The following is an 18,001-nucleotide window of genomic DNA, read 5'->3' as shown; positions in this document are numbered from 1 at the left end:
TGAAAGAGATTTTATTTTTCATTTCTTCATTTCGATAAATCAAGTAGCCCAATTAGCATTATGGTTATCTGACTAGTACCAGATTAGGAGATCTTCGTTGTATTAATTCAGTATACTGTATTCTATAGATGATTTATCTCTCAACCGAAACCAGGGGATATATGTTTACTGGGATACTCTAAATATTAGTCTCTTTATCGTTTACCAGCTTGCATCCCCGTTTTGATTTGAAAGGAAGAGAATGATATATGTTTTGCTTACATCTGCACTAAGAGGTTTTGAGTTTTAAAATCGGATTTTCTGAAGGCAGAAACGAGAAGAGCACCCTCTTGCATAGTTCTGATGGACTAGTAAACGAGGGGGGAAATTTTATGGTGAAATAATGTATCGATTGTTGATGATTAGGTATGAAACAACTCCACTGCCAGGTTCAATAATGCATATAGAGGTTTAAGTTTCCTTCACAATCCCAACCATTCCTCTTGTTCCACTTTCTACACCTGTTCACACACAAACAGTTAAAAAACTTCTCAGCAACTCCATCTCATCAACTCCGATTTCAGAGAGCACAAACTATATATACATACATTCACATGCCCTCTAAAGCATAAGCAAAACACGGAAGAGAACTCTGTCTTCTTGAACTCTTAATTCTTGTTTCTGCCCTCGAGTCACTGAAATGGAAATTCACAAAATTCTCTCTGCCACAAACAAGGCCATAGCCTGTATTCTGTTCCTCACTCTCGCCATTGCATTTACCACCTCAGCTAGAATCCTCGATGAGCAACCGGAGGTACCTGTTGCCCCCCCGGAGTCATACAACGCAGTCGATAATCCTGCCACCAATGTTTCACCACTACCTACACCATTAGCACCCACACAACCTAATCCAACTGGGGCTGCAAGTACTAGTGCGGGAGCCACAATTACCAATCCTGGTCATACCTTAAGCTTCTTCATGCATGACATTCTTGGTGGGACAAACCCCTCAACTAGAGCCGTGACCGGCATAGTCAGCAATCCAGCAGTCACTGGCCAAGTCCCATTTGCCAAACCTAATGGTGCAAACCTCCCAATAAACAATGGGGTGCCCCAAAATAACAACAATAACGGCCTTATAAATAACAACAACCTGCCTTTCCTAACTGGACTTGGTGGCACCACACAACCTGTGTTACAGAACAATGGCAACAACTTCAACAATGCATTTAACTTGCCACAGAGCACTGGGGGCAACCTTCCATCTGGTTCTGCTTTTCAACAGCTCATGTTTGGAACCATTACTGTGATCGACGATGAAATAACTGAAGGGCATGATTTAGGGTCAGGTTTTATAGGTAAGGCACAGGGGTTCTATGTGGCTAGTTCTGTGGATGGTACCAGCCAAACTATGGCATTCACAGCTATGTTCCAGAGTGGTCTTTATGCTGATAGCCTTAGCTTTTTCGGGGTTCACCGAACAGGAGTTTCCGAGTCTCAGCTTGCTATCATGGGTGGCACCGGAAAGTATGTTAATGCTCAGGGTTTTGCTATTGTTAAGACAATCCCTTCTAACAATCAGCACGCGACTGATGGTGTTGAGACCTTGCTTGAATTCGCTGTTTATGTTAGTTACTAATCCAAATTGTTCGAGAAAATCAATGCTGTATTTGTAAGCAAGTTGTGTGTGTGCTTGGAGATTGTGAGCTTGTGAGCTTGTAGTGTGTGGGGTTCTTTGAACAGAATGTTTGCTTTGTTTATAAATCATATCTAGAGAAAATGGAAACTCTGTTTTTTCATCAAGTTCAAACCAATTTAAGGAAACATGTGATTCATCGATATTGTGAAATGAAAGCTTAATTCTCTCACATCATATGCAGAGAAACCCTTCAGCTGGAGAAAGCATTAACTCATCAAAACTAAAAGCATGCAGCAATTAATTCTCACACATTTCTATGTTCAGATATTAACTATGGATTAAACTACTGTAGAGGGGAATTGAGAATTTTCAGTCATCTATGTCACTATTTGCCTGCTTCTTCTCCTTCTTTTTTTGGCTGTCAAAGGTAACCGTGGTTTGGCATGAAAAGTTATTGGTCTCATGGGCAACCCCATACCTGCAACTTTGCGAGATACACAGGCAATTTGCTTGATGACCATAGGGACCAAAGCAAACTCCCTTTGAAATTTCCGTACTGTTTTGCATGTTTGCTGATAATTTTAGTCATGCTTCGGAATAAAACTTACATTTAACACATGACATTAACCAAAATATGTAAGAGCATTCTAGTTAATCTCAGTCGAGTGTTTTGTCCACAAGCATCAAACCAAAGAAAGTAAAGTAATCAAGCAAATCCATTCATTAAGGCAGTCAAACAAGAAAGTTTTCTTTTCCAAAGGATCATGTTACTGATTAATTTTATTATGCTGGTTGCTTGGAATCAAATTTAATTATTACACAAGAGATCCAAAAGAGAACCAAGAAAGGTGAAATCTCATTGGATCGAAAGGTACCTTTATTGTTGAATCAAATGTGCTTCTGGGGTTAAATGGACTAAAATCTGTTCTCTCGTGAGGATAAATATATAATATAAACTGCAGTCAGCCTCACAAGAGGGCATTTGGTCTAGTGGTATGATTCTCGCTTAGGGTGCGAGAGGTCCCGAGTTCAATTCTCGGAATGCCCCGGTTTTATGTTGTTTATTTTTACTTTCTGAGATTCATTTGGGCCTACGAGAGCCGGCAAACTTTAGACGGTACTGAAAACAAAGCCCAGACAGACAGCTTCTGCACGAAACAATATTTAGCTATTTATTTTCTTTTTCAAAATAATGGAATCATCATGATTCAAAAAGGTCGACCATATATGGATTCTAAGAGAGATTCTAATAATCTTTTTGTTTCTAATTCAATGGAAGAGATTGATATCACCTAGCAGTTTTTTATTTTTTTTTTATTAACGGAGTTTAACGATCTATTCCATTTTCATGTTAATTTACAGTTATTCAAATTCATCTGTGCATGTCAAATGTAATCAATTTTGCATTGGTTTCTGTCTTTTGAGAAGCATTTGGCACAGCGGGAATGTTCGTGGCCTGATGCCTTTATTGAATAAATTAAGTTCAATTGTACTGTAAAGACCCGAGATCTTTACAATTTTGATCCTTTGAATCTATCTGAAATTCAAGAATGCCAAGTCCTGGAATTGCTCACTGCTCGAGCTGTGAATTGATGATACATTAGCTTCATCTAACCTCACTATCTTATATATAATCAAGGCTGTTGACTATAGTTTTGCTGAGACATTAGTAATTGATGGGCATTTTTTTGTTAAGAGTAGTATATATATATAATACTCAACCATATTCAAATCCTTGCTGATTTTAACAAGTACTGTCATCAATCCCAGCCTCTCTTGGTTCACCATAGCTAATAAATTTGTTCTCCAAGTTCATCCAAGAATCAATACTAAATGCTATGCAATGTAACCGCCAAAACACATTTGATTCAACAACAAAGCCGGTCTCCTTCAATATTCCAATAGATTTAGTTCAAGATACATCAAACTTTAACTGAAATTTTCAAACAGAAACCAATCTCACAGACTAGTAAACCAACTCCAACCAAGAACACACACACACACACACACACACACACACACACACACACACACAGACATCCTACTCAGAGAGGTAAACATTGAAATGCATTATGGTATCTACACCATCAGTTGTGTGCTGATCCACTTGTGGAAGAGTCTCCACAGTAGCATACCCTTTTGCATTCTCATACTTACCAGTGCCACCAATTATTGCAATCTGTGAATCAGCTGTTGCTGTTCTATGTACCCCAAAGAAACTAATAGTATCTTCAACATCACCATGATTTTCTCCACTATATAATAACACTGTAAATGCCATTGTATGGCTAGTACCGTCCATTGAACTAGCCAAGTAAAATCCCTGTGCCTTCCCAATCACAGCAGAACCCAACTCATGTCCTTCTGTTAATTCGTTATCAACGACTGTGATCGAGCCAAACATGAGCTTTTGTAGTGCAGACCCAGCTGGGAGATTGCCCGCGGTGACAAAAGGCTGGTTGTTGCCATTGGCAACATTGTTGTTGTTGCCTGTGTTTTGTAGGAATGTGTTAGTTTGGGTACCAGTTAGGCCTGTAAGGAGTGGAGCGTTGTTTGGGTTTATGAGGTTGTTAAGGTTGTTAATGTTGACCAGTGGGGTCCCACCTTGGAGTGGGAAAAAGTTGTTGTTTGGCTGGGAGAAAGGAATGCCATTGATTTCAGTGCGGGCGATGATCCCGGTCACGATTCTATTTGATGGGTGGGATCCTCCTAGGATGTCATGCATGAAGAAGGACAATGGAGGAGAAGTGGTAGCGGTGGTGGTTTGTGAGCCAGCAGGTTTTGCTACGGTGGCACTCGTGGCCACTAATGGGGCTGGCCCACTTGGTGGCGTGGTGGTGGTGATGGGACCTGCAGGTAGTGGTGCTGCCACTGTGACTGGAGGAGCTACTGGTGCTGTACCATCATCAACCGGTGTTACCGCATCAGCAACTGGTGCTGCCACAGCAGTGTCAGGGACTACAGTTTCATCTGGAAGTGGAGGGTCTGCTTCGCCATCTTCAACTGTGGAGGGAGTGGTCGCTTGGAATTGGCCACTTGGCAATGTAGTCGTAGGAGCTGGGACTGCTGTTGTCACGGGAGGGCCAACAACAGCTGGATTTTCGGGTTCTATCCCATCAAGGATTCTTGCCGAGTTGGCATAGGAGAGAGTCATAGCAATCAAGAAAAAATAGACAATTGCCTTGAGTGATGTAGTGGTAACAAAGAGGAGTCTGGCCATTTTGGGTTTTTATTCTGTGAAAGAGCTAAGTATTGTTCAAGAGGATGTGAAGAATGATTCTGATGCTGGAGGAGGAGTCTATTGTGGTTATATATAGTTAAAGGAAACTCTAGTGAGAAGTGGAGCTGATATAGTGGAGTTGGAGCATACCTGCTATTAAGTTGAGTGTTCTGGTTGTGATACCAAATTCCTATTTCATATTTTGATGTGGGCATGGACTGGTGCAGTTGACTACTAGTAAAACCAAACGTGGTATATATGCTGCTTTTCGAAAGAAAGGCATGGATCACTTGGTTTAGGTGCCTTTCTACTTTTAATATTTGGTAGCGGGTACTCTATTATGCAGGATAATTGGGCAGTTAAGGTGGGATTTCTCTCTGGCATTACATGCTAAGTTGCTGCTTGGTGCAAATTATATTCACAATCTTAAGCCTGGCAAAGATCAGAAACTACCTGCATTAAGGTTTGGCTAAATAGGGATTCAATTTTGAAATAACATGAAAATAGCCAATGCTACATTTTCCAGTCCATAAACTGATAACAAGTTTCCGACATCTTCTTGATACCCTACTATCTTAACTATAACCATTGAGATCCTGTACAACACTTGGTTATCTGGTGCTGGTAAAGAGGGCATGTCCAACAGGCAATTGATTGCCTTTTGCGGCATCTCAAGATTAGTCCTTAGAAGCAGCTTGTGAAATGGATTTTGCTTTCTTAATGTTGGGCATCCGGATTCGAACTCATTGACAGATTTAAGAGCAAACAGATAAACCTGAAACGGCAGTTAACATTCCCTATTTCTGGACCTAGCTTATTATGATAGTGATGAGATGACTTGAACTAGCCTAGAATTATCTATTAGAATTTGTCTTGCCACACTGCAACTCGATTATAGAAAGGTGATGAACACTGTAACAATGGTAAAGAGCCCATTATATGGAAGTAACCGGTAAAGCAATTGCGCTGCTGCTAATAAATCACTATGAGTTCATAACGTGACCACCACTGCAATTTCCATTTTCCATTGGTCTGGAAGCAAAATATCCTTCTGTTTCCACAACAGTTAGGAACCCATTTGGGAAACAAGATGGATCACCCCGTTTTATGGTTGTCTGGTACCATTGACAATCTTTTCTTTAATAGGTGATGGTTTCCATAATTAACAGTTTTTCAAGGAACAACAAAAGAGTAAGTGGGGATCATGATTTCCTTGTAACATTCTTTTGATTTATATCACTTGTGACAAAAAAAATAAATCATATATGATAGTGCAGATCTGTAAGAGTTTTACTAGCTTAGATAAACATTGAATAGAAGATTTCCTTTTGTTCTGTTTTCTTCCCCTGCAGTACTCTTAGAACCAACACCAACCGCCTTGATCACAGCATAGCCATTGGCACTATGATACCTCCCAGTGCCACCAATGACTGCAATATGAGACTCAGGCACGTCTGTCTTATGCACACCAAAAAATCTCAACCCATCCTTGTACTTATTCTTCACAAACTTTACTGTCATTGCCATCATGTGGCTAGTTCCATCTTCTGAGCTAGCAACGTATACCCCTTGTGCTTTTCCAACTACTAATGAACCATAAACAAATAAGTCCTCATCAATTTCTGTTACACTTCCAAATTCCAACTCTTGCAAGGTAGCTCTAGCCGGAAATGATAGGCCAATGTTAGAAACGTCAAGTGTTTGTGTTGACAACCCGGTACCGGAAACTGCTGGGTTGGGTTGTTGTAAAGGGATGCCTCCACTCGGAGGAAAATAGCCTAGAGGTTTTGGAAATGGTATCTGGCTAGTAACTTTAGTTGTTGCAGGCTTTGGTAAGGGGTGTGTCACATTCAGCACATTTTGCATTAGGAAAGTTATTTTCTTGTGGTGGTTGTGGTGGTGGTGTTGGCCAGGACTTGAATTGCCAAGGCTTCGAGCGAAGGATGATCGGTTGATGATATTCATGCAAAGGAGCAAGCAAACCAAGCTCAGCATGGAAGGAAGCTTACCCATTTTCATATTGTGAACTTGTGATTAAATTTAAATTCTGGTGACTAACACTGATCATTTATAAGCTAGAAGAAAAGGGAGAAATAGCAATGTTGAGAGAGAGAGGGAGGGAGCGAGAGACAGGGAAGTGGATTAGGCTTCTTGTAGTTGGAGTAGGTAGGTTATTTCTCTCTTTTTCTGAGAGTGACGTGCTTGCGTTTGTCATGTGGTGTATTTTTGTGCAGGTAAAAGATTTTTCTCATAAAAAATAATTATGATGATGAATAAATGTTTTTTTTTTTTGGTTGGGGTCACGGATTCACATTCGTTGTCGTATTTACCATAATGTTTTCTTAAAAAATAAGATGAATTAATTAATAAAATATCAATCACAATATCCTTAAGTAAAATAATATTAGTATTTCCCACAGTATCATTTTCTTTTCATCAATAAAAAAAATTACAGTAATTATTTATTTTTACATTTATATTTTGTGTTTTTAGAAATTATAGTATATAATTTTTGTGAGTGTAAAATAGACTAAATTATATTATTTTTTTTCTTTTTGACTCTAATTTTCTTTTCATCTCTGAGAGAAAATCATCGTAATCGTCTTATAGTTTATTTATTTTTATACTTATATTTCATGTTTTTAAAAATTACGGTTTATATTATTGAAGAGTGTAAAATAAAATAAATTATATAATATCTTAGGATATAAATTGTTACACATATAACAAAGTTTATGATGTGAAATTAAATTTATATTAACACGGAAAATAAATGTAAAATAATTAAATTATATAATAATTAGAGTAATTTTACATTACTTACTTATTAGCCATAGTGATAAATACTGGTGGAAAGACAGCGAAGTTCGAATTTATGATATATCAAGGAAGGAGGAGGAGAAAAAATGACTATATAAAGGGAAGAAAGAGAGTTAAGGTCAGGGAAGATAGAAAGCATAAACAGTTAGGGTACTTTTACCTATTATTATTATTATCACCAATATATACAATATATATACAAGGAATTAATTAAGAAAACAAAACAACTAAACTAGCGGGCCAGGTTGACTTGTCTAGCATTTGCCTTGTGTTTTTTTTTTATTAAATAGAATAAAAATGATAATATTTAAATTTATAATTATTTAATTATTAAAAATTCTGATATAATATTAAAAAACTAATTCAATATAATAATTTAAACTATTAGTTATAGATGATTTTTTAAAAGGATTCATGATCAGATCTACTCTCAATAGGGGTAAAGCTTAAATGGGGTTCAAAAATTTTATAATAGTCCATAATAGTTTATGGATATTGAATTTGCACCACTTTTTTTCTACATATTTCCCCTCTGTGGTTTTTTTAGACTTTCCCATTATTCAATCATACACCTAAAATAATGATTTGTTTAGAATAATTGTATGAGATTATCTATTAAAAGGACTATTTTGTGTTTTGCAATTCATTTTTAATATGATGACTTTGTTTAAATCAAATATTACATAGTAAAATAATATTGTATACTTGTGTAGTAATACTTGGCAAAATAGTATTTTTACTTTTGCTCCCCTTATTTGCGAATCCTAGACCCGCCCCTGGCTCTCAACCATCATTATGAACATAGCTAGCCTAGCAAAACAATTTGCAGAAATCCTCTTTCTCTGTGCGAGAGCAGGAAGAATACCACAGTAACTTTATCAGCCAATCTAGGCAAATTTTGTTTTGAAGAACAAACATTCATTGAAGAACGCCTTGTGTCTGCTGTGAATTTGATTAAATATGTAATTTCTATTCAATCTCAGTTAAAGTTCTTAAGTTTATATAAAAAAAAAAAACAAAGAATAGGAAAAGGAAAGAAAAAGAGGAACATCATTGGAATTTCTTTTGTATCTTAAGGGTTTTATGAAAGTTTGGTGTCAAGGTACATTTATTTTTGCGTTTTTAAAGTGTTTTTTTTTTAAAATTATTTATTTATTTAATTTTTTTTTGTTTTTGGATTATTTTAATATATTGGTATAAAAAAAATATTTTAAAAAATAAATAGAAAATATTATTTCAACATATTTTTAATTAAAAAAATATTTTAAAAAACAACAATTACTATAATATTAAAAAAAACTCTTTATATAATGATGCGCTAGAGGAAAGAGATTAGAAATAGCTGGTGTGTGTGATGGATGGAATGATGTTGGCTCGAAACCCCTAGCAACTAATAGGTTTCAACAATCAAAGATTATAGCTATCAAACTCAACTTAGTCTATGAGTTTATCTAGAAATTTCAAGATTTTAAGTTTATATAAAAAACTCAAAACCAGAAGTTTGATCTAGATCTAATTTTTATTTGAATTGAATAAGATATTGACTTGATAGAACCTAATTGACCAGTTTTTTTTTAAAAAATTATTAACTTGTCCAAATTAAATCGGGTTAACACAAAAAAAAAAAGAATTATCCATTTAATAAAATTTATTAATCCAATTTTAATTTGAAGTTCGGTCGCTTCAAACTTGATTATATGATAAACTCCTCTACTAATTATTTTTTTAACTTTGGAACCTACCTTAAATTTAAAACATAAACCAGAAATATAAAAAACCTATAGTTGAAGACTTTAGAAGACTTACTTTTATTTGGTTTTGAAAGTTTTAAAACTTGTTGTCAATTTTATTTTTTTGAAATAAAAACAAAAACAAAAATGTTTATATCTTGCTTACAACAGAAAATAGAAGACGAAATCGATACCAAACAATCCCTAATTTAATTACTAGAAGTCTAGAAAGATTCGTCTTGGATACAACTGGGCCTGGTCCTTGTTTAGCTTTAACCGAAGCCCGTTCTCTAGCCCAATAAACTGTAAGAGGACTTCTTGATTTATATATGGGCTTGTTCTCTGTAGTGGTAGTTGATGGGCCGAGTCTTAAAGTCCATTACCAATAAATCTCATGTGGTCAGTTCAATAATCATACGAGAGCCGATTTTTCTCGGAAATCCAGAGTCACTCTCTAGCTAGCTCTCTTCTTTAAAACCCTAAAACCCCGATTCCCACCATTTTCTCCCACTTCAAAACCTAACTGTACCATGTACCTCTACAGCCTCACTCTCCAACGAGCCACTGGAATCATCTCCGCCATAAACGGCAACTTCTCCGGCGGCAAAGCACAAGAAATCGTAGTCGCTCGCGGCAAAGTCCTCGATCTTCTCCGCCCTGACGAGAACGGTAAGCTCCAAACAGTTCTATCTGTTGAAATTTTCGGTGCAATTCGCTCATTAGCTCAGTTTAGACTAACTGGCGCTCAAAAAGATTATATTGTTGTTGGTTCTGATTCGGGTAGGATTGTAATTTTAGAATATAACAAGGAGAGAAATGTCCTTGACAAAATTCATCAAGAAACTTTTGGAAAATCCGGTTGTCGCCGGATTGTTCCGGGTCAGTATTTGGCAGTTGATCCGAAGGGAAGAGCTGTTATGATTGGTGCTTGTGAGAAACAGAAGTTAGTTTATGTTTTGAATAGAGATACTGTTGCCAGGTTAACCATTTCTTCACCTTTAGAGGCGCATAAGTCTCATACTATATGTTACTCTGTATGTGGTGTTGATTGCGGGTTTGATAATCCTATTTTTGCTGCCATTGAGTTGGATTATTCGGAAGCAGATCAGGATTCGACAGGGCAATCCGCGAGTGAAGCACAGAAGAATTTGACGTTTTACGAGCTTGATTTGGGGCTTAATCATGTCTCCAGGAAATGGTCTGAGCAGGTTGATAATGGCGCTAATATGCTTGTTACGGTACCTGGAGGTGGTGATGGTCCAAGTGGGGTTTTAGTTTGTGTGGAGAATTTTGTGATTTATAAGAATCAAGGGCATCCTGATGTGAGGGCTGTGATTCCCAGGCGTGCTGATTTGCCTGCTGAACGTGGGGTTTTGATAGTCTCTGCGGCTACTCATAAGCAGAAATCAATGTTTTTCTTTTTGTTGCAGACGGAGTATGGTGACATTTTTAAGGTTACGTTGGATCATGAGAATGACAAGGTGAAGGAATTGAAGATTAAGTATTTTGATACGATCCCAGTCACATCCTCGATGTGTGTGTTGAAATCAGGGTTTTTGTTTGCTGCATCAGAGTTTGGGAATCATGCGTTGTATCAGTTTCAGGCCATTGGGGAGGAAGAGGATGTGGAGGCCTCATCTGCTACTTTGATGGAAACTGAGGAAGGCTTCCAGCCTGTGTTTTTCCAGCCACGAGGGTTAAAGAATCTTGTTAGGATTGACCAGGTTGAGAGCTTGATGCCTATTATGGACATGAAGGTTGCAAATCTTTTTGACGAAGAAACCCCACAGATATTTTCACTTTGTGGGCGTGGTCCTCGTTCATCATTGAGGATATTGAGGCCTGGTTTGGCCATTAGTGAGATGGCTGTGTCACAGCTTCCTGGTGTACCGAGTGCAGTTTGGACTGTGAAAAAGAATATTTATGACGAGTTTGATGCGTATATTGTTGTGTCTTTTAACAATGCAACTCTTGTGCTTTCAATTGGAGAAACAGTTGAGGAAGTTAGTGATACTGGGTTTCTTGATACCACACCTTCACTTGCCGTTTCTTTAATTGGCGATGATTCTTTGATGCAAATTCACCCAAATGGCATAATACATATCAGGGAAGATGGGCGTATTAATGAGTGGAGAACCCCTGCAAAGAGGACAATTGTGAAAGTTGGCTCCAATAGACTTCAAGTGGTTATTGCTTTAAGTGGAGGGGAGCTTATATATTTTGAGGTGGATATGACTGGTCAGCTAATGGAAGTGGAGAAGCATGAGATGTCAGGAGATGTGGCCTGTTTGGACATTGCCCCTGTTCCAGAAGGAAGACAGAGGTCTCGATTCCTAGCAGTTGGTTCGTATGATAACACCATCCGTGTCTTGTCTTTGGATCCTGATGACTGTATGCAGATTCTGAGTGTGCAAAGTGTTTCAGCACCTCCAGAATCCCTCCTCTTTCTTGAGGTTCAGGCATCAATTGGTGGGGAAGATGGTGCTGATCACCCTGCCAGTCTTTTCCTTAATGCTGGTTTGCAGACTGGGGTTCTATTCAGGACAGTGGTGGACATGGTGACAGGCCAGCTTTCTGACTCTCGTTCCCGATTTTTGGGTTTGAGGGCCCCAAAACTTTTTTCCATTAATGTGAGAGGTCGACGTGCAATGTTGTGCTTATCTAGTCGACCCTGGCTTGGTTATATTCACCAAGGGCATTTTCTGTTAACTCCCCTTTCATACGAGACTCTTGAATATGCTGCTTCATTCTCATCTGATCAGTGTGCAGAAGGTGTTGTTTCTGTCGCCGGGGATGCATTGAGGATTTTTACAATTGAAAGACTGGGAGAAACATTTAATGAAACTGCAATACCTCTAAGATACACGCCAAGAAAGTTTGTGCTTCAACCTAAGCGGAAATTGTTGGTGATTATTGAGAGCGATCAAGGAGCATATACAGCAGAGGAGCGTGAAGCAGCTAAAAAGGAGTGTTTTGAAGCTTCTGGAATGGGGGAAAATGGAAGTGCCAGTGCTGAGCAGATGGAAAATGGTGATGATGATGATAAAGATGACCCCCTATCTGATGAGCAGTATGGTTATCCAAAGGCTGAGTCAGACAAGTGGGTTTCTTGCATTAGAGTCCTTGACCCAAGGTCTGCTGCTACTACTTGCTTGCTGGAGCTTCAAGACAATGAAGCTGCATTTAGCTTGTGCACTGTAAATTTCCATGACAAGGAGCACGGAACTCTCTTAGCTGTTGGTACAGCCAAGGGACTGCAGTTTTGGCCCAAAAGAAGCTTGGTTACTGGGTTCATTCACATTTATAAGTTTGTGGATGATGGCAAAAGCCTAGAACTTTTGCATAAGACTCAAGTAGAAGGTGTTCCACTTGCTTTATGCCAGTTTCAGGGAAGATTACTTGCTGGAATAGGATCGGTGCTGAGATTGTATGACTTGGGGAAAAAGAGGTTGCTTAGGAAGTGTGAGAACAAGCTGTTCCCCAACACCATCATTTCTATCCACACCTACCGTGATCGGATTTATGTGGGTGACATTCAAGAAGTATGTTTTCTAAATACCTTTAATCTAGATATATATTCCTTTTAGATATTTGTTTGTTTTTATATACATTTTCCCATATTTATGTCATATTTTTCCTGGTGACATTATGAAGTATATTTTTGGTGTCTGCTTTGCAGTCATTTCATTTCTGCAAGTACAGGCGGGATGAAAATCAACTGTATATTTTTGCTGATGATAGTGTCCCAAGATGGCTTACATCATCATACCATGTAGATTTTGATAGCATGGCTGGTGCAGACAAGTTTGGAAATATCTACTTTGCGAGGCTGCCACAGGATGTCTCTGACGAGATAGAAGAAGATCCAACTGGTGGAAAGATAAAGTGGGAGCAGGGGAAGCTTAATGGAGCTCCAAACAAGGTAGAGGAGATAGTGCAGTTTCATATCGGTGATGTGGTTAACAGTTTGCAGAAGGCATCTCTAATTCCAGGTGGTGGCGAGTGCATCATATATGGGACAGTGATGGGGAGTGTTGGGGCCCTACTTCCATTCACCTCTAGAGATGATGTTGACTTCTTTTCACACTTGGAGATGCATTTGAGACAAGACCACCCACCTTTGTGTGGAAGAGATCATATGTCATATAGGTCTGCTTATTTTCCTGTTAAGGTAAGTCAATATAGATGGTCTCATTTGATTATGGTTTCTCAACACCAATTTAAAATGCTATTAAAGCCATGAGCTGTTTCAAACTGGAACGATACATGTAATTATTTGTCTCAGTAATTTATTTGTTTTTTTCTAAGTTATAGTGCTACCTGGTATTTTCTAAAAGAATGCTAAAGCCTTTGGGATAATTTTGCAGGATGTGATTGATGGGGATCTATGCGAGCAGTTCCCAACTCTGCCCCTTGATGCACAAAGAAAAATTGCTGATGAGCTGGACAGAACTCCTGGGGAGATACTCAAGAAACTTGAAGAAGTTCGAAACAAGATCATCTGAGGAAAGATTAACTTGAAGGTGCTTCTTTTCCCCTTTTAAATATTGTGATCATCTTATGTGCAGCTCAATATGCATGCACACAGTTGTTTTTGAAATTGCAGGAGTGGGACGGACTCATTTTCATGAATGCATTATAATGTCTGTGTGAGTCTTTTTGGGATTCGGATTTGAAACTATATACGAACCTTTTGTACAATCAAACACCCTATGATGTGAAAAGTGTTTGGCTATGAGGTCGTCGCTTATGGAGTATAATAAATAGGTATACGAAATCAATTAAATATTTTACAGGAGAAGATGGTGAGTCCTTGTTTTGTGTTAATTTTTTGATGAGCAAGTGTTGTTGATGAAGGCTCCATTCACCCTTTCATTTGTTCTATAGATATACTAATAGTTAAAGTATACTCCAACTGTTATATATATATATATAATATTTATGGTTGGGTCCTTGCAACTGTCTCGCTGGATTTTTCAAGGAAAAAAAAAAAAGCTTCTGTGCTCTACTTAACTTGTGATATGGCTAATTTCTTTGCCTGACTTTTTAAAACCTTTTGGTTGCCAAAAAAAAATAAATTCACTTCTTACAACTGCTTTCAATTTTCCATATGCCATGTCAACCAGTAAATTGAGAAGCCTGGATCGCATAGAAGATTGCTTGAGCAACCCTCAAAGAAGCGCACTACGGAAGGGTTTGATTCCAACCTTCTGGGACCGTCAGGGAGAGGCTGGAAGCTTTCAACGTCAACCCTCCTATCCATGCAGTGGTTCTATTGTTGGCATGGGGCCTGTATAGTAACCTGAGTGTGATTTTCTTTAGCTCCCTGCAAATGCAAGCGATCAAGCTTCACTTTTTCAACAGGTAAATGGGAAATGGATTTGCTTGTCATGGTGCACCGCCTTCTATCCACCTAATGGTGTCTGGGTGGTCCTGGCATGCTGTGAAACCCTATTTACAGCTGAAGGTTGATACTTGCAGTCATTGTCCGCCTGGTTGGCTTGCCACTGACTTTCTCGAAGTAACTTTGTACCTAATAGTAGGCACGTAGCTTGGGTGCATATGCAACTCTAGTAGGTTAGCACTCGTTGGTTAAAAGGTTTTCACGATGATCAGTTTGTGAAACTTCAGTTAAAGAAGCCTTCTTGTTTTGGTTTCTTCCATTTTGTGAATTTGATGGTTGCTATAATTACTCGATACATGTTATCTACAATTACTTCAGAACTGAAGTGATAAATTAGCTAGCGAACACTTTCTGGAAATCAAGATAGAAGTTGCTCACTGTTAAATTAGAAAGCTTTCTGTAAAACGAACTTTTTGTACAGAGGATATGCAGGCGTAATGAATGAATTTCCCGAAGCCATTTTATGTATTAAATGCCCCCTTGTATCTCACAATTCTTACTTCTAAGCTCACTTTAGCCTTTACATAGAACAGTCCAGTCCGACTGCCCAGATTATTGATGAATATTATCATGTCATCATTTGGGATGTACTGTTTTTGTAATGGAAATTCCACCTCGCACTCATCGAATTGAAGAACTAAATCTTGCCCAGGGGAAGATCATCACCACTGAATTTCTTGCTCTTATTTAGACTTGGAAAAATCATCATGCCTGTTTTTTTGCTCCCTCTCCAGTCTTGTATTTCCACGATCAGTCCTGTTATCTAACCAATCGATAATGTCTTCAAAAACAATGTCACTGTTTTGTACTGGTTCTCCATAAAGTAGACCGTGCCACATCTCAGGATACAACTTAATGGTCTTGTCTGAACTTGAAGCCACCCTGAGGAGTTGCTCGCTGACAGATTTATCTGTCACTCTATCTGCTTCGCCATGCAGAACTATAAACGGCAATGACACTTCCTGTAGCCTCTGCTCAAGATCCAAGCTAGTCCTTAGAAGTTCATGCCCGGTCTTCAAGCGAGGTTTCCCTTTGTAGCAGTAAGGGTTTTCTCTGATCTGTAATTAAGTAATCATCAATTATTAATATATCATTTTAGTGGGGGGAAAAGTCATTACAAATTGGGAGGAAAATAAATATTTGGAGCTAGAAGAAATATACCTGTTGTCTTACTTCAGGTACTTTAAAGGCAATATCCACGATATCTTTGGTTGGGATTATTTTCCAAGTTGGAATGATACTGCAAAGCTTTCTTAGAATAGTGATTACAAATTGAGGTGGCTTCACATCATCTGCAATCTGCAGATAAAATCGAGTTCAAGTAAATCCTCATGCCTTTTACTGAGCTTGAATGGGTACAAACAGCTAATAGAGGACCAGATCAATAAAATGACGAGAAATATTGCCTGCCTGACCAATTTCTGCGCAAGTTTATTTGACAATTACAGAGCTTTTCAGCTGTTTTTTTTTTTTCCTGCAACCATTGGCCAGTGTTCAACTTAAAAAGGTTTTCGGAAACAGCTTGTCCTAACGACTGACTCAAACTAAAGTGGTTGAAAAGGTAAAACACTCTGTTTTATATTTTTATTTGAATAAAATTCTAGCCAGCATAAAAACATATCATACAAACAACTAGAAAGCAACAAGAACTAGATCCAATTTTGTAGGCAGACCATGGATATATAAGTGAAAAAAAAGAGCTACCAGACGTGTGAAACACTATAATAAAGGAGGGTAGGCATTCTTTTTTTGAAAAAAATAAAACAAATTAAGATATATACCTTACACATGGGTGCCACCAATACCGCACCATCCCAAAAATCTGGCTTCTTTCTGTGTAAGAGCAAAGCGACTGCTCCTCCCATGGACTCTCCTAACAAATATCTCATCTTCTCCTTGTTCTCTTGCTTCTCTAAAATTAAACAAGAAGAAGAAGAAGAAATGATTGGCCATACAGGATGCTTCAAGACAGTTGATATATACAATTATAAACACGTTACAAGAAGAAAAATAAAATCTTACCACATATACTTGTAAAATGACTAGAGCAGTCATTGATAACGTAATCCATGTTTTCCACGTAGCCTTGTAAACCAGCTGATTTTCCATGCCCTTCATAATCTAAACCATAAACTGCATAACCTGCCTTTGCAAGCCGAATCGCCGTGCCTGGAAATTATAGTGGAAACGCCCCTTAGGATTGAATTGCCAATTTTCCATAACGTTTTGATATTCATCAAGGCAAACTTCAAAGCCTTAACAAGCAGATTTTTGTGGATACTCACTGTTCATGGTGATGCTGCATTCCATGCCATAACCATGGCAAATAAAGACCAAGGCTTTTGGTTCTTGATTCATGGGAATCCATTTGCATGCGAAAAGCTTCAATCCTCGAGAATTCAATACAAACTCCTACAAAAATTTATAAAAGGAAAAACAGTTTAAAAACTGATAAAATAAAATACTATAAGATAATTCAAAAAAGAAAGAAAGAGAGTAACATATGAATATAGCCACATGAACTTATCTAACCTCATCATACATGACATTTCCAATCTCTCGTGCCTGAAAATATTAAACCAAGAAGAAAAGAAGAAGAAAAAGGTAAATAGTAAAACAACTATATATAAAAAACAGGAGCGAGAGGTAAAACTTTCTCAGAAACAAAAGAAACAAGAGATTAACAGATTTCCCAGATAGAGAGCTATACGTACCATGACGTTGAAGGATCCCAGAAACCTGAAACTTGATAGGATGTTTATGAATTAGACAGTGAAAGCTGATGCTGAAAAATCTCAGGGAATTGTTATTTTGTACGAATGAAAACTTGGGTTTTGATGAGTATGTATAGATGTAGAGAAAAAGATTAAGATAGCGAAAAGGGAACACTAAGAGAATTCAGGGTAGATAAAGATAATTAAGAGATATAGCTGGAAGAAATTAAGTTCTATAAAACCTCAGGTAAAGAAGGAAAGAATAAGATACGAACAAGGATTACAGAAGCAGAGAAAGGAGCGGAAGTGGAGTGTTGAGATGTATTCAGAATCTATTTGAACATATTTATAACTGTTTCGTGGCCATATTTAGATAGTTTTAAACCTAACGACTTGCTTGTGTCTGGTACCCTACAGGCATGCCATTACCTTTCCCAGTTTTATAACCTTATTATTGCTAGATTCACTTGTAATTGAGATTTATCAGGCGGTAAA

General features: G+C 37.9%; 4 protein-coding genes and 1 non-coding gene across 5 annotated transcripts; 3 read left to right on the top strand and 2 right to left on the bottom strand.

The window, feature by feature from the left end:
• The first annotated feature begins 592 nt into the window (after positions 1–592).
• LOC133697879 (dirigent protein 25-like) lies at positions 593–1,782 on the top strand. Its single transcript, XM_062120693.1, has one exon. It carries the CDS (start codon positions 680–682, stop codon positions 1,616–1,618), a length of 939 nt encoding a protein of 312 aa, XP_061976677.1. The 5' UTR covers positions 593–679; the 3' UTR covers positions 1,619–1,782.
• Positions 1,783–2,594: 812 nt separating this feature from the next.
• Positions 2,595–2,666, top strand: TRNAP-AGG (transfer RNA proline (anticodon AGG)). Its single transcript has one exon. It is a non-coding gene; the product is annotated as a tRNA-Pro (tRNA).
• An 814-nt stretch (positions 2,667–3,480) lies between these two features.
• Positions 3,481–4,915, bottom strand: LOC133697821 (dirigent protein 9-like). The gene has a single exon (XM_062120620.1). It carries the CDS (start codon positions 4,836–4,838, stop codon positions 3,660–3,662), a length of 1,179 nt encoding a protein of 392 aa, XP_061976604.1. The 5' UTR covers positions 4,839–4,915; the 3' UTR covers positions 3,481–3,659.
• Positions 4,916–9,815: 4,900 nt separating this feature from the next.
• Positions 9,816–15,265, top strand: LOC133695887 (spliceosome-associated protein 130 A-like). The gene is made up of 4 exons (XM_062117853.1): positions 9,816–12,930; positions 13,068–13,559; positions 13,756–13,911; positions 14,515–15,265. Exons 1-3 carry the CDS (start codon positions 9,919–9,921, stop codon positions 13,891–13,893), a joined length of 3,642 nt encoding a protein of 1,213 aa, XP_061973837.1. The 5' UTR covers positions 9,816–9,918; the 3' UTR covers positions 13,894–13,911; positions 14,515–15,265.
• LOC133695888 (caffeoylshikimate esterase-like) lies at positions 15,141–18,001 on the bottom strand. Its single transcript, XM_062117854.1, has 7 exons — positions 17,507–18,001; positions 17,325–17,357; positions 17,078–17,204; positions 16,815–16,961; positions 16,574–16,704; positions 15,954–16,091; positions 15,141–15,850 (listed from the first exon to the last, which is right to left on the bottom strand). The coding sequence occupies exons 1-7, from the start codon at positions 17,507–17,509 to the stop codon at positions 15,476–15,478; spliced, it is 954 nt and encodes a 317-aa protein (XP_061973838.1). The 5' UTR covers positions 17,510–18,001; the 3' UTR covers positions 15,141–15,475.

This window comes from Populus nigra, chromosome 6 (genome assembly GCF_951802175.1).
Source record: "Populus nigra chromosome 6, ddPopNigr1.1, whole genome shotgun sequence".
Lineage (NCBI taxonomy): Eukaryota > Viridiplantae > Streptophyta > Magnoliopsida > Malpighiales > Salicaceae > Populus > Populus nigra.
Note: the sequence above shows the minus strand (reverse complement) of the source record. Positions and strands in the feature narration are given on the sequence as shown.